Source organism: Esox lucius, chromosome 18 (assembly GCF_011004845.1).
Source record: "Esox lucius isolate fEsoLuc1 chromosome 18, fEsoLuc1.pri, whole genome shotgun sequence".
NCBI lineage: Eukaryota > Metazoa > Chordata > Actinopteri > Esociformes > Esocidae > Esox > Esox lucius.
In genome coordinates, this window is record NC_047586.1 from 22,448,150 (window position 1) to 22,461,402 (window position 13,253).

At 40.9% G+C, this 13,253-nt stretch overlaps 1 protein-coding gene across 1 annotated transcript; it reads left to right on the forward strand.

Moving 5' to 3' along the window:
• Positions 1 to 6,722: 6,722 nt before the first annotated feature.
• On the forward strand, positions 6,723 to 12,967 carry LOC105030644 (GEN1 Holliday junction 5' flap endonuclease). The gene is made up of 13 exons (XM_010904630.4): positions 6,723 to 7,015; positions 7,198 to 7,399; positions 7,573 to 7,749; positions 7,944 to 8,054; positions 8,161 to 8,234; positions 8,531 to 8,616; positions 9,156 to 9,306; positions 9,434 to 9,470; positions 9,578 to 9,658; positions 9,909 to 10,039; positions 10,134 to 10,195; positions 10,621 to 10,770; positions 11,354 to 12,967. Exons 1-13 carry the CDS (start codon positions 6,855 to 6,857, stop codon positions 12,949 to 12,951), a joined length of 3,021 nt encoding a protein of 1,006 aa, XP_010902932.2. The 5' UTR covers positions 6,723 to 6,854; the 3' UTR covers positions 12,952 to 12,967.
• Positions 12,968 to 13,253: the final 286 nt, after the last annotated feature.

Below are 13,253 nucleotides of genomic sequence, written 5' to 3' on the forward strand. Positions count from 1 at the left end.
GCAGCGTTCCAGCTTGCAGTGCAGCTGCAACTTTGCTTCAATCGAATCCTGGTTGAGGCGTATTGACAGTGCATGAGGCTCCAACAGAGGGTGGTGCAAAATGTACACGGCCCGGGATTTGACAGGTGGATGTCAAACATGGTTGCTTGGTCTCGCACCACATGGGGCTTAAGCCAGGTCTAGTCTATAAGGTTACGTTATAACTAGCTAAAGATGTGTGATGCACCTGTCACTATGCAAGCAGGCAAGATCTATCTATTTTGTAGCTTAATAAACACTGTTGTCATTATTCAGAAATGTAAACAAAATAATAATTTGTCATGGCCATCTTCTATGCAGTGGTGTAAAAAATAGTATTTGGCTGTGTTCACCGGTTTTGTGAAGTTGCTAAGGATGAGCTAAATTACCTAAACAGAGTTCATAACTAACCAGTGATCTTAATTGATTATTTACACTCTTCCTTTTAATTTTATTGATCACTGGTTCGTTTTGAACTCCCAAAATTGTGTACAATTATGAGATTAGAGTGTTTGGCAAAAAAAAAAAAAAAGTATTAGTAAAGACCTGGATTCTCAGGCCCAGGGATCAAGTGCGTAATCTTGGTGTTCTGATTAAACTCTGACCTCACATTTAACAGTCATATTCAAACGGTCACCAAAACAGTATTATATCACCTAAAAAATATTGCAAGATTTTCAGGCTTGGTGCCCCAAAAAGACCCAGAGAATCTCATCCATGCTATCTCTAGTAGGGTTGACTACTGTAATGGCCTCTTAACTGGACTCCCCAAAAATACTTTAAAACAGCTCATTCAAAATGCAAACCAGGACCAAGAGAAAAGAGCACATCACTCCGGTTCTTAAATCTTTGCATTGGCTTCCAGTCAGTTACAGAATAGATTTCAAAGTGGTGCTTTTAGTTTATGAATCTCTGAATGGTTACATTTCTGATATGTTTGAAAAATATAAACTGAGCAGGTCTCGATGTATGAATTATGCTATATAAATACATTTGCTTGCTTTACCTGGTTACTTAGATCTTAATTAGATACTTCCCTAAAGTGGTGAACAAAGCCGAACACAGTTAAGTACTTTTACTTTGGACTTTGTACACCTCTGCTTCTATGTGATTTTTGTGATCTTTCATTTCAGTTCCAAAGATGCGTTGTTGAGCTGGGGGATGCTGTTGCCTGGGTAAATGCCAACATGGGTTTTTTCTGAGACTGGGTAGTCCTCACCCCTGAATGATGAGGAAATACAGGGTGCTCTGCAGATGCTCATAGAGGCTTCAACTCGAGAGGAAGAACAAGAAGCTCTCTCCCATTCATGTTTTTATTTAATAATTTTGAAGACACTGAAACATTCATAGATGAAATAGACAAAAGAGGACTTAGTGATAATTTTGAGCTTCCTTGTTAATTATGTTTGTGTCACGTCCTGGCTGTGCCCCTAGCCATCTCTGCGCTGGGCTCGGGGCATAGCCAGGACAGGACAGGAGGTGGCCTTTAGCCACCTCTAATCCTTTTTTGGTTTCCCCAATTGGAGGCAGGTGTTAGTTATTGCCTCCAATTGGGGACCCTATTTAAGTTCAGTTTGTAGGCCCAGAGGTGTGGTTCATTTTGGTTTTGTTTTTCCTGTGTAAGGAATACCCACGGCACTGGTTGCTGCCGTTTGTTTTGATGGAGTCCTTTTTGTTTCAAATAAATCATGGATTATCTTCAATACCTTTACTCTGCGCCTGTGTCCTTCTCATCCCATGACCGTGACAGAATGAACCACCACAAAGAGACACAGCAGAAATGGACGGTAGGGGAACTCCTCGGTTGGCCTGACAGCGACACTGAGGAGGAGGAGAACCCCTACTGTCCCCTGCGGCACACCGGGCCAACACAGCGTCCACCCCGGAGGAGACGTAGACAGAGGCGACGGAAGCAAACCTCCGTGTGTCCGCCCCAAGAATTTCTTGGGGGGGTGCTGTGGGGGTAAGCGGAGTGGAAGGACACGGCCGTGCCACCCATGCTCACGTGTGGGGTGGCCCAGGTGCCCCAGCCCTGCCCGGTACCAGCTCCTAGGTGTCGGGCAACAACGCCGGTGGGGCCTATGAGGGCTTTCCCAGATGTAGGGCGAAGTGAGGACTGGTGGGGCTTTCGGGACCCGCCGTACCGGTTCTCCCCCTGCTGCCTGGGAGCCGCAGCCAGCGCCACCAGCGCCCCCTGCTGCCTGGGAGCCGCAGCCAGCGCCCCCTGCTGCCTGGGAGGCATTTGTCTAATATGTTGAATCTATGGAAAATACATAAATGGTAATACTGTATAAACTTGTGCAAAAGGGAGGCCTGTTTCACATTGTAACATGAAGAGCTCAGATCAACTATATTTTAACTGCAATAAGCAGAATTCTCAACCATCAACCTCCTAATGATGGCCTTCTACTGTGTCACATATTACCAAGCAATGGCTACTCAAAGAAAAACTGACCATGGCAGGCATAGTGAGTATGACTGTGTATGTATGCATGTGTCTGTATTATAACTGCACTCAGCAGCTTTCTAAACCACCCATGTCTCATTCTTGTCTGTAACCAAAACTTTTTTAGAGGCACTTCAGTTTTCAAATGAATGTATATCAGTTGTTTGTTATCAAACCATTTTAATCCTGAAACAAAATACAATGAAATGTTATTGGAAAATACAATTTTATTTTACATAATTGGTACAAGCATAATCAGACTAGAGTGCAGTAGTCAAAGCAAATACACTTTTGTTTTCTATATCAGTGCTTGAACCGCTTGATCCTAGTGTTATATCTTGACAAATGATATTGAATGAAATCACATGGACTCTGAGATAAAGTTGTAACATTAGTTTACTCTTCCGCCATTGGTACACTCAACGTAATGACCTCATACGCATACATGACACCTAGTGTTGAAACATGTGTCAAACCAGGATGTACCCAAACTGACCAATGGCGAAAATCAGAGGGCGTAATTTAATATTCAGGAACCCCCATATTAAGTAACGCCCCCGACTTACGGTCTGCAGATATACCTTATTGGCGAGGGTTCAGTGCTCTTTGGGGATATTGGGATTGGCCCGTTTTCCCGGACTCAGCCACTAACCCTAACCCGGTGAAACGAACCACGTATACAGCCGTCTGCTTATGGTTAGCGATCGTCAATAAATGACATGCCTCAAAGTTATGTATTCCATAGCTTTTTAACCATGTGGCTTAGAAACCCCAAACCACTTTCAGATTGTTGAGAGGACAATTTTTTTTTTTATTGCGATATTAACAAACAGAATAAGTCGATACATACAAGAAATATAAACAATCTCTCAAAACAGAAGAGAAATTATGATTCAGTATACATTAAAGGAGGAAATGTGAATCTTTTAAATCTAGTCAACAATAGTCTTAAAAAGTAGGAGAGAAGAAAATAAAAAAATAAAAAAAGGAGAAAACAAAAGAAAATTAATAAAAAAACACATTAAGGGAAAATATTAAACATGGCACACATTCTGGACGTTTATATTGCTTTCTTGTTAACAGAGGTTGAAATTGTATTTAAATACCTCAAAATTTTTCTTTGAAAAAGTTAAAGTGGGGTTTTCTTTTCATATATTTACATTTATGGAAATGAAACTTTCCAATTTATAAAAGAAGGTTTATATAAAAAGTTGCATTAATAAGATTATTTTCTTTGATATAAAACCCAAAAAGAAAGTGTCTATATGATAAAGAAAAGGTACAAAAACCTTTTGGACAATCAGAGCATCAATATTTTTCCAGAAAGAGTGAGTAAAAGGACATTCCCAAAACAAATGCTCAACAGTTTCAGAAGAGGCTTCACAAAAAGAGCAGAAAGTATCAATATCACTTCTAAATTTCTTTAAAAAGTATTTAACTGGATAAAATCTTTGAATAATTTTATAGGATATTTCTTTAACTTTATTTGTTAGAAAGAATTTCTGAGGAAGTGACCAAACATATGAACTTTTAATATAATCAAAAAGGTTATTCCAATAAGAAATGGAGGAAGGAATTGAGGTAACAGGGTCCAAAAATAATGACCGGATTTTATAGTTGGATTTATGCATTGAAAAACAAATAGAACCAACCACAGTGGAATCAGGTCCAGGGGGATAAGCAGAAGTCACCGTACTATTATTGTTTCTAAACAGCATACAGATTTCCAAAGAGATGGCCTTGAAAACGATATTAAATTCTTTACTAGATACTGGGAATTGGTATCTTGAAAAAAAATCGGAATAATTTAATAAATTACCTTCACTATCAAATAGCTGGTTTACTAACAACACTCCATTATTAAACCAGTTTTCAAGAAATAAAGATTTCCTCTTATGTAGAATATTACAGTTGTTCGAGGAATTATGCTTGTAAATAAGTCTCCAAGCCATAAGCATCTGCTGATGATAATTGGAGAGTTTGACAGGAAGTTTACCAACTGAATAATTGCACATTAAAAGGAAATGTATACCTCCTAATTGAGAAAAGATATATCCTGGGATTATACTCCAAATAGAAGATTGATTGTGAAGAAAACGTTTAAGCCAATTAACTTTTAAGGTATTGTTAAGAGAATAAAAATCAATGACATTTAAGCCACCTTTATTATAAGAATTCAAAATAACTGTTTTTCTAATATAATGAGTTTTATTATTCCAAAGAAATTTGAGCAACATTACATCAATCAACTTGCAAGTAGATTTATCCACAAATAAAGACTGAGCAGCATAGGATAAGCAGGAAATCCCTTCTTTTTTTGTGTTTTCCCCACCATTGAATTAAAATTCATTTGACATCTTAGTTTAGCATCTTGTATTATTTTTATTCCTAAATAGGTGACACTTTCTTTGATGGGAATGTTTGAGATAGAGGTTGCAGCACATTTCTTTAACGGGAGTAATTCACATTTATTAATATTAAGAAAAAGGCCAGATGCCTTTCTCCGCAGGGTGGCCGGGCGATCCCTTAGAGATAGGGTGAGAAGCTCGGTCACCCGGGAGGAGCTCAGAGTAGAGCCGCTGCTCCTCCACATCGAGAGGGGTCAGCTGAGGTGGCTTGGGCATCTGTTTCGGATGCCTCCGGAACGCCTTCCTGGCAAGGTGTTCCGGTCCCGTCCCACCGGATAAGCAGAAGATGATGGATGGATGGATGGATAGTGTTTTTGGTCACATGTCCTAGACACCTCAAACCCTCTTTGGATTGTTCAAAGCCGAAACGATATTTTGCATTCTTTGGTTTTCTGAATAAGTGGTGATATAAGAGAAGCATATTCAAATTGAAATGTAGAAATTCATTCACTCATTCATACTCTTTTCATCACATGATCTGTTTAAAACATTTTCAATGTCATGTTATAAGTTTTTGTAGAAACAAAAAAATTTATTCACTTACAAATGAACAGCATTACCAACACAGCAGACACATCAATTTAGTTGTCTTCACGGGTGTATTTGTTGGTTTATCATGGTTGTCCTGTTATACTGCCACTTGCAGGTGATGGAAAGTAACAACGTATATGTTTTCTACTTGTATATTTTTTATAATGAATCTTTAACAGATAACAACATTTTAAATTACAGTGTAGAAATACAAACAACAAGTAAGATCAATAATCAAGTTGATATAATAACAATTATTAAAAATATTGATAGTTGTAATTATAGGCTAATATACATGTAAATGAAAAGCAAAATATTCAAAGGCTGTGCAACATGTGGGTGTCCTCTCTGAACGATTTAAAAGTGGGTTGTGGTTTCTAAATAATTCAACAAAAAAGCTATTCAAATTTTCAAATGTTTAAAAAAATTATATTATTTTGGAAAATCCAAAGGCCGTGCAACAGGTGGATGTCCTCTCTGAACAATTTGAAAGTGGTTTCAGGTTTCTACATCATTCAACAAAAAAGTTATTGAATTTTGCAATTTTCAAATGTGTATTAAAACAATTCAACACTTCATGAATAATGCAGAGACAGTGCAACATGTGGGTGAGCTCTCTGAACAATTTGAAGGTGTTTTGAGGTTTCTAAGCCACATGGCTCAAAAGCCATTGAATACATAACTTTGAGGCAGGTCATTTATTGACAGTCCCTAATCACAAGCAGACGGCCGTGTTCATCTTTTGATAGACCGGGTTGTTCGGGAAAACAAGACTAGAAATTCAACAATACAGTTGTTTGCTCCTTGGGGTTTAAGGCCGGGTGTTTTGTAAAAATACTTTGTGACAACTGCGGATGTAAAAAGGGCATTATAAATACATTTGATTGATTGACTATGGTTTCGAATGTCCATTGAATATCCAATATCAAACCAAATTTACCTCGGTAGAAACTCTTAAGTTGAACTAATAACTGTATATAAAACCCCATGACGTATTATTATTATTGTACGGGCATGTTTATAGTACCACACGTGCCATTTTTCTCTTGATTGTGAGTGAACATATATTAAAAAAAAGGTGTGCAACGTCCAGTTATGACGAGCATGTCGCGCAATGAATGTCGTCTCGCGTATTCATTGGCTGACAGTCTTTTATCGCTAATAATGTATAAATGTTTGTCTTTTGAACATTTGAGAATTATATTCTTGACGTTAAATTATCTTTCGTTTTTACGATGTTAGGTTATTGTTCATCCAGTAGATATATAACAGATTCAAACTATTCACGGTTTACTTGGACCGGAAGTGAGGGGGTTGGGTTTTGGAGGGGGTTTGTTTTTGCAGGAAATGCCGCTAAAATCAAAATCGCGTTTGTTGAAAGATTGCGTTTGTTACAAAAACTAGAAATTGCTCGTATGATATTTGTAAGAGACTAAACGAATATTTGCACGATGGGTGTGCACCATCTGTGGTCCATTCTGTCGCCAATTCAGGAGTCGGTACCTCTGTACAGCCTCACAGGGAAAACTCTGGCGGTGGACCTGAGCCTATGGGTCTGCGAAGCCCAGCACGTCCAAGCCATGATGGGAAAAGTCACCAAACCTCATCTCCGGTAATACGTACAGATCTTGAAAAACTGCTAATGTTTTTTTGTTTGTTTACTTTGACATTTAATTCTCATCCTTTACTAATCATACATTTTTATGATTTAAGCATGTTACGAATAATGGTCTACTGATTCAAAATAAAATCTACGTGTAAGAATAATGGATATTATTATAATTTTTCTTTCAGTAATCTGTTTTTTAGAGTATCCTCCCTCACACTGATGGGGGTTAAGCTTGTGTTTGTCATGGAAGGAGAGGCCCCCAAAGTCAAAGCGGAGACCATGAGCAAGAGGACAGACTTGAGATTCGGAGGGTTAAAAAAATCGGCCCCTAAAAAAAACACTACAAAGAGCATCAACAGAGGGCGCTTCAATGCTGTGCTGAGAGAGGTGGGAAGGATGAACAGCATCAGTCAGGTCCACTTGTTAAGGAGTTGTGAAATTCATTGCCCTCCTTATTCAGTTAAAGCAATGTGAATGCAATGTATACAACACATGTATAACAGCATAAGTAAGTATTAAGAGAGACCCACTTACTGTCCAACTCTCCATCTTTCCTTCAGTGTGCAGAGATGCTGGACTGTCTGGGAATCCCCTGGGTGACAGCTGCTGGAGAGGCTGAAGCCATGTGTGCCTTCCTGGATGCCCAAGGCCTGGTGGACGGCTGCATCACCAACGATGGAGATGCCTTCCTGTATGGAGCGCGGACGGTCTACAGAAACTTCAACATGAACACCAAGGTAATGCTTTTGTGTGTTTCTGTTTGATACATCCCACTGTGTTTTATGGGGTGTGCCATTTAGGGTTTGATTGAACTAATTAGTAGTTCTTCTGGATCCAATCCTATCTTTAAATGTTATATTGGTAGGTTGCTGATGTCTAATGGCATTACTGCTCTCATGTAATGTCCCCTCTCTCATTCCCACTGTTGTAGGACCCTCAGGTGAACTGTTACAGGACCTGTAGGGTGGAGACTGAGCTCCACCTGTCCAGGGAAACACTTGTGGGGCTGGCCATCCTTCTGGGCTGTGATTACATTCCTAAGGTACTGAAGAGTGGACTGCTAAAGTCCGGCTTGGTTCCTCTCTGCAAACAACCTAAATAGTTGTGTTATAGCATGTGTATGAATATCATTTTTGTTTTAATAAAAGGGCATACCAGGAGTTGGGAAAGAACAAGCTCTAAAACTCATACAGACATTAAAAGGACAAACACTTCTACAAAGGTAAGTAACAAACAAAAAGTCATTTTCGTTTCACTCTCCAGCAGTGTGATTTTGTCCAACCTGCTGCCTCATACCACTGCAGCATGGGCTCCAATCAGGCCTCCCTTTTCCACTCGTACCCTTTGTTTTTCCTCTATCCAATAAAAGCACATATCCCAACAATGTATGGATAAAAAAAAAAAAAGTACAGTAAAAACAATTGTTAAACACACAATTCTGTTCTTTGAAGGTCCTATGCAGATGTGTATATTTCGTTCCCTATGCCTTTCTTATGCTCTTTTTTTCTCCCTTGGCAGATTCAGCCAGTGGAGGGAGGAGGGGGTTGGTGTGCCAGAGGGGGTCGTAAAGAAGGTTCCTCACTGTCACCTGTGTCGCCATCCTGGTGGGTTACTTAGCCCTTCCCCCAAACTCATCTCAGTCCGCATGTGGGGATAAATGTAAAGTGGGAGGGGGTGGAGTGGGTAGGGTTAGGTTTTCCCAGGAATTACATGACTTGTGTGTGGTTGATTAAGATCACGCTGTGATGATAAAGGCACCTACATGTGAGATGCTTTAGTTTGCTAATGTTTCGGCAGATAGGTTAGAGCATCTGCCCGGTGATTGAATGGTGGTGGGATCGAATCCCAGAGCCAGCAAGGTGTTAAATCTGTTGTTCTGTCCTTGAGCAAGCAAGTTAACCGGGCAAGTAGCTCTGGATAAGAGCATCTCTAAAATTACTAAAATGTAAATGTCTGTAACATAATACAGTTAGCTTGACATCAAGGTTAGTATGGGTCTATGGTAAGCCAGAGAATATAAACAAAAATGATCTGTGACTGTTGTCTTTCTGTCTTTGACTCCTAAATTTTTAACTCCATGCTGTTCACCATTGTGCACTTCCACCATACTAATTTCTCTTTTCCATATCTACATCCCTCTCAGGCTCAGCCAAGGCCCATGAGCGCCGTGGCTGTGTATTGTGCAACAGCACGCACTTCTGTGAGCCTCAGGACTATGACTATGAGTGTCCCTGTGACTGGCACCACTATGAGCAGACCCGACAAGCCTCTTCAACAGATGCCAACATCAGAAAGTGAGACCAAATGTTTATATTATACAAATTTATATATTGTGGCTTATGTAATTTAGTTAATGGGGGGCAGGGATTTGAAATGTTACATCATGCTTTATGTCTGAGCATGGTGTCGATTTACTTTTAGGAAAACACTGGAAAGTGATCATTTCCCTTTTACAGAGGTACAGTAAGTTGAGTTATCTGAATCTGCTCAATCTGTTTAATATCACATGGTAAGGTCACCAATGTATCACAATATAATTTCCTGTATGAAAATGTTGCTTTTCAGATCATAAATGAGTTTCTGGTCAACAAAGATAAGCTTGACCATAATTTCAAAAGGAGGAGACCAAACTTGCTGTTAATGCAGGTATTCCTTCTATATTAACCTACGGTATAAACTGCTGGGTGTGGTACACAAGTACTGCTGCAGAATGTGTTCCAGTCTGGCCCACTGCTCATTCAGCAAAAGCTCTATTCTCTTTTCTGTCAAATTAAACATGAAATGCCTGAAGTAATACCTTAAAAATGTAATTCATTAAAATGTGATTTTAGAAATTAATTGACTGTATGAAGTTTATTATCTGTCAGTCAGAACTTTTTTGTGTTCCATGATCCAGAACTTTGCATTTGAGAAGATGGACTGGCCAAAGCACTACACCAGCGAGAAGGTTCTAGTCCTGATGACTTACACCGAGCTGATGAACAGAAAACATGGAAGGGAGACATCCTCACAGATAACACCACTACGGTATAGTCAGGTTACTCAGCTGTGTTTGGCTATAAATAGTTTACAATAATACACATTCAAATAGTTAAACTCATTGAAATCCCCCCATCAACAGTATATGGAAGCCAAGGGTGAGGAACTCAGTCGTCTGCTTTGAAATCATCTGGAGAAAGCCAGGTCAGTTTCAGCCAATGAAGGTCCCCACTGTGACAGTCTGACCAATCAAGACTCCCCATGAACCCGGGCTGCTGTGCCATGCCCGTCACCGTGTTGTCTGTTAGTGACTTGTTGTGAGGTGGGTCAGAGGTGACAGACCAGCCACAACACCACCAGGTGCTAAAATGGCTTCCTCCCTGGGCTGGGAAATATATCAAAGTCTCCCCCACTAACAACCTTGTCTGATATTGCAGTCCTAACTAGACTCAAGTCAAGTACTCAAATGTAATTGTAAAAATCTGTGTTCTTTAATGTTTTTTTGGGGCATTTTACGTTCATTTAGCAGACATACATTAGAATGGATACAACTGTAATCAGATTTTGGGGCTGTTGAAAATTGCTACTCTTTGTTAATAGTGGTTTTCTCCATGATTTTCTTTGTTCAGATCATTATGTGTTTCCTGAGGACCACCCCAAGGACAGCCAGGATGAGGTTAGGACTGTGGAGGAAGAAGCTCTTTTCCGTCTGGCTTACCCAGATGTGGTGGAACTGTACCTCAAGGAGAAGGCTGAAGCTGAGGAAAATAAAACCAAGAGTAAGAACATCATCTTATGGCTGGGGAGAATATAATGCATCAATAAAAATATAAATGTTATAGATAAGAACCTCCAGTTAATATGTATTTATTTGAATGATTGACATCCTAATAAGATGCTTTTTGTCAGTAACATATTGACAAGGAAATTAAATCAACATATTTATAGGGAAATTAAATCTGCTACTTTTACAAGTTTAGGGGACAGGATGCCCCTAAACTTGACGAGCCCTGACTGCACAGTCCTTACCTCAGACAGAATAAGGATCAAAGGCACCTGGAGCTTTGCGATGTTTTTCAGAGTCGATCTTACAGGACCTCTGACACCTGGATAGCCAGAGTTTGGCAGCTCCACTCGCTCACATCAAGGCTTTGATGCACCAGAGGTGTCTGTCACACAGGAGCTTCTGCCACTTTAAAATGGTTGTGGTTGGCACCTTTTGTAGTTCATCGCTGTAGAGCAGGAGTTGTCCCGGTATCGTTAACCAAGGATACATTCATTTGAAGAGACAATCTGTTGTGGCACAGGCACATTATATATAAAGCACATCTCACATTGTATCTCCTGTTTTCCTATTTCCAGAGAAGAAACCGAGGAGCAAGAAAGAGAAGCCCTCAGATCCTTGTGATGATGGAGTTTCTGACCTTCTAGCCCAGATGTCTTTGCACAGTTCCACTCCTGACATTGAGGACCAGCAACCTTCTGGCAGGACTGCAGCACAGGCCACTATAACCATGATGCCCACTAATGATTCAGTTGTGGTCCTGGAGGATCCAAAGTCCCTAAAACAGCATATTGATCCTGGTGCAGACCATCCTCACTTAGAAGTATGTCTTGGAGCTCATGTACAGGAGATGTTGTCATCTCCTGGTTCCTCTGGCAGTATTCCAAATCCAGTGGTCTCCTCTCCATCCATTTCCATGGTGATGGACGCTCTTCATCTGAGTGACATTGACTGGGAGTCTCCGTCATTTACCTCCTCCCCATCCCCGCAGGCTTCTAGCGTTCACCCTGGGGCTAACCCGAAGTCAACGCCAATTACAGATGACAGTTTCAAAGAAAGAGTCCAATCCTTGCAACAAGGGCCTTTTTCTGAACGCTGCCCGACGGAGGTCGTTCCAGGGTCGTGTTTTGCAGAGCACTCGCTTAGGGACAGGATTCTAATGAAAAACACCCAAACATTTGTGAACATAGCACACAATGATGTCTCCCAGTCACCACCTCTGGAAGCGGATGATTCTAACAACTGCGGCCCCAAACCAATGGCACTGATACCCATTAAAAGCAGAAAGGACCCCAAGCCATCCAAACAACCACTGGTGTGTGGTAAGAAAGCCCCACTTGTTGATAAATCCCGGATCATTGCATTAACATGTGAGCCACACCTAGCTCAACGCAGCTCAAATGCTGTCTCTATCATCCCAACACAACATGGCTCAGTTACTTCCACAAAACAAGCCTCAGTCACTCCAACACAACCCGCCTCAGTCACTCCAACACAACCCGCCTCAGTCACTCCAACACAACCTGTCTTAATCACTTCAACTCGACCCGGCTCAGTCACAGCACATAATGCTGGTGAACCGAAGCCTTCACAAAAGTACAGATTTGTGAAGAATACAGTAGCCTCTTATTCCGCTCTGCCACAAAGGACCCGATCTGAACCTGCCTACACACAACCTGGTCCCGGTAACAGAAACGTGAAGTCACATCAGGCAGCCAAGAAGAGTGTGTGCGCCCATGTCTGTTCGTCGAGCGAGGACAGTGAGGCGGAGAACCGGCAGCGGGGAGCAGGGCGCCGAAGGGTCAAAGTCAAACCCAAAAGCAACTCCACATACCACAAGCTCAATGACTACTCACTGAAACCGACCGCCACTAAAAAGCCAGCATGGGACACAGCAACAGCCTATATCCTCAGGCCTACAGTCTTGCAAACAACTGCTCAGCCCATCAGGCCTAGAGCTGTATCTGCCAGTGTGGGGCAACAACAGACACTAGGAAACTCTGTGTCATCCAAGGGGAAATGCCCGAATGTCCAGCCAATCACAGTTGATAACAATACTGTGTTTATTCCAAGACCTGCATCCCCAGCGCCTGTGTCCGATGGCGACGACACTGAGACATGCAGCAATAGCCCACTGCCGTTGGTAGAGAGGTTAAGGCTGAAGTTCCTGAACTGAGGGATGTGTTGTGAAGTGTAAGACAAACCAAATTATTCTAATTCAAAGGAATGTACCTTATGAAAGGCATTTTTTACTTTTGATATTGGCTTTTGATATTGGCTCTACCTTTGTACAACGTATTCTGTCTCTAAATCTATAATATCCCTTGAGCGGGAGATAAAGCAATAAAAGACTATATGTAGAATTGCTTTGGGGTGTTCTGTGAAAAAATTGAAAGGGGAAAAGCCAAAAAATAGGATTTTCAAGATTCGGATATCCCACAGCTCCTGATTGACAAATATTAGCCAAATTCAAAACAG

Excerpts from the sequence above, each read along its gene's own strand:
- LOC105030644 (XM_010904630.4), top strand. The coding sequence starts at position 6,855 with ATGGGTGTGCACCATCTGTGGTCCATTCTGTCGCCAATTCAGGAGTCG. Across the intron at positions 7,400-7,572 it reads TCAATGCTGTGCTGAGAGAG|TGTGCAGAGATGCTGGACTG; the intron begins GTGGGAAGGATG and ends TCTTTCCTTCAG. Across the intron at positions 9,307-9,433 it reads ACAGATGCCAACATCAGAAA|GAAAACACTGGAAAGTGATC; the intron begins GTGAGACCAAAT and ends ATTTACTTTTAG.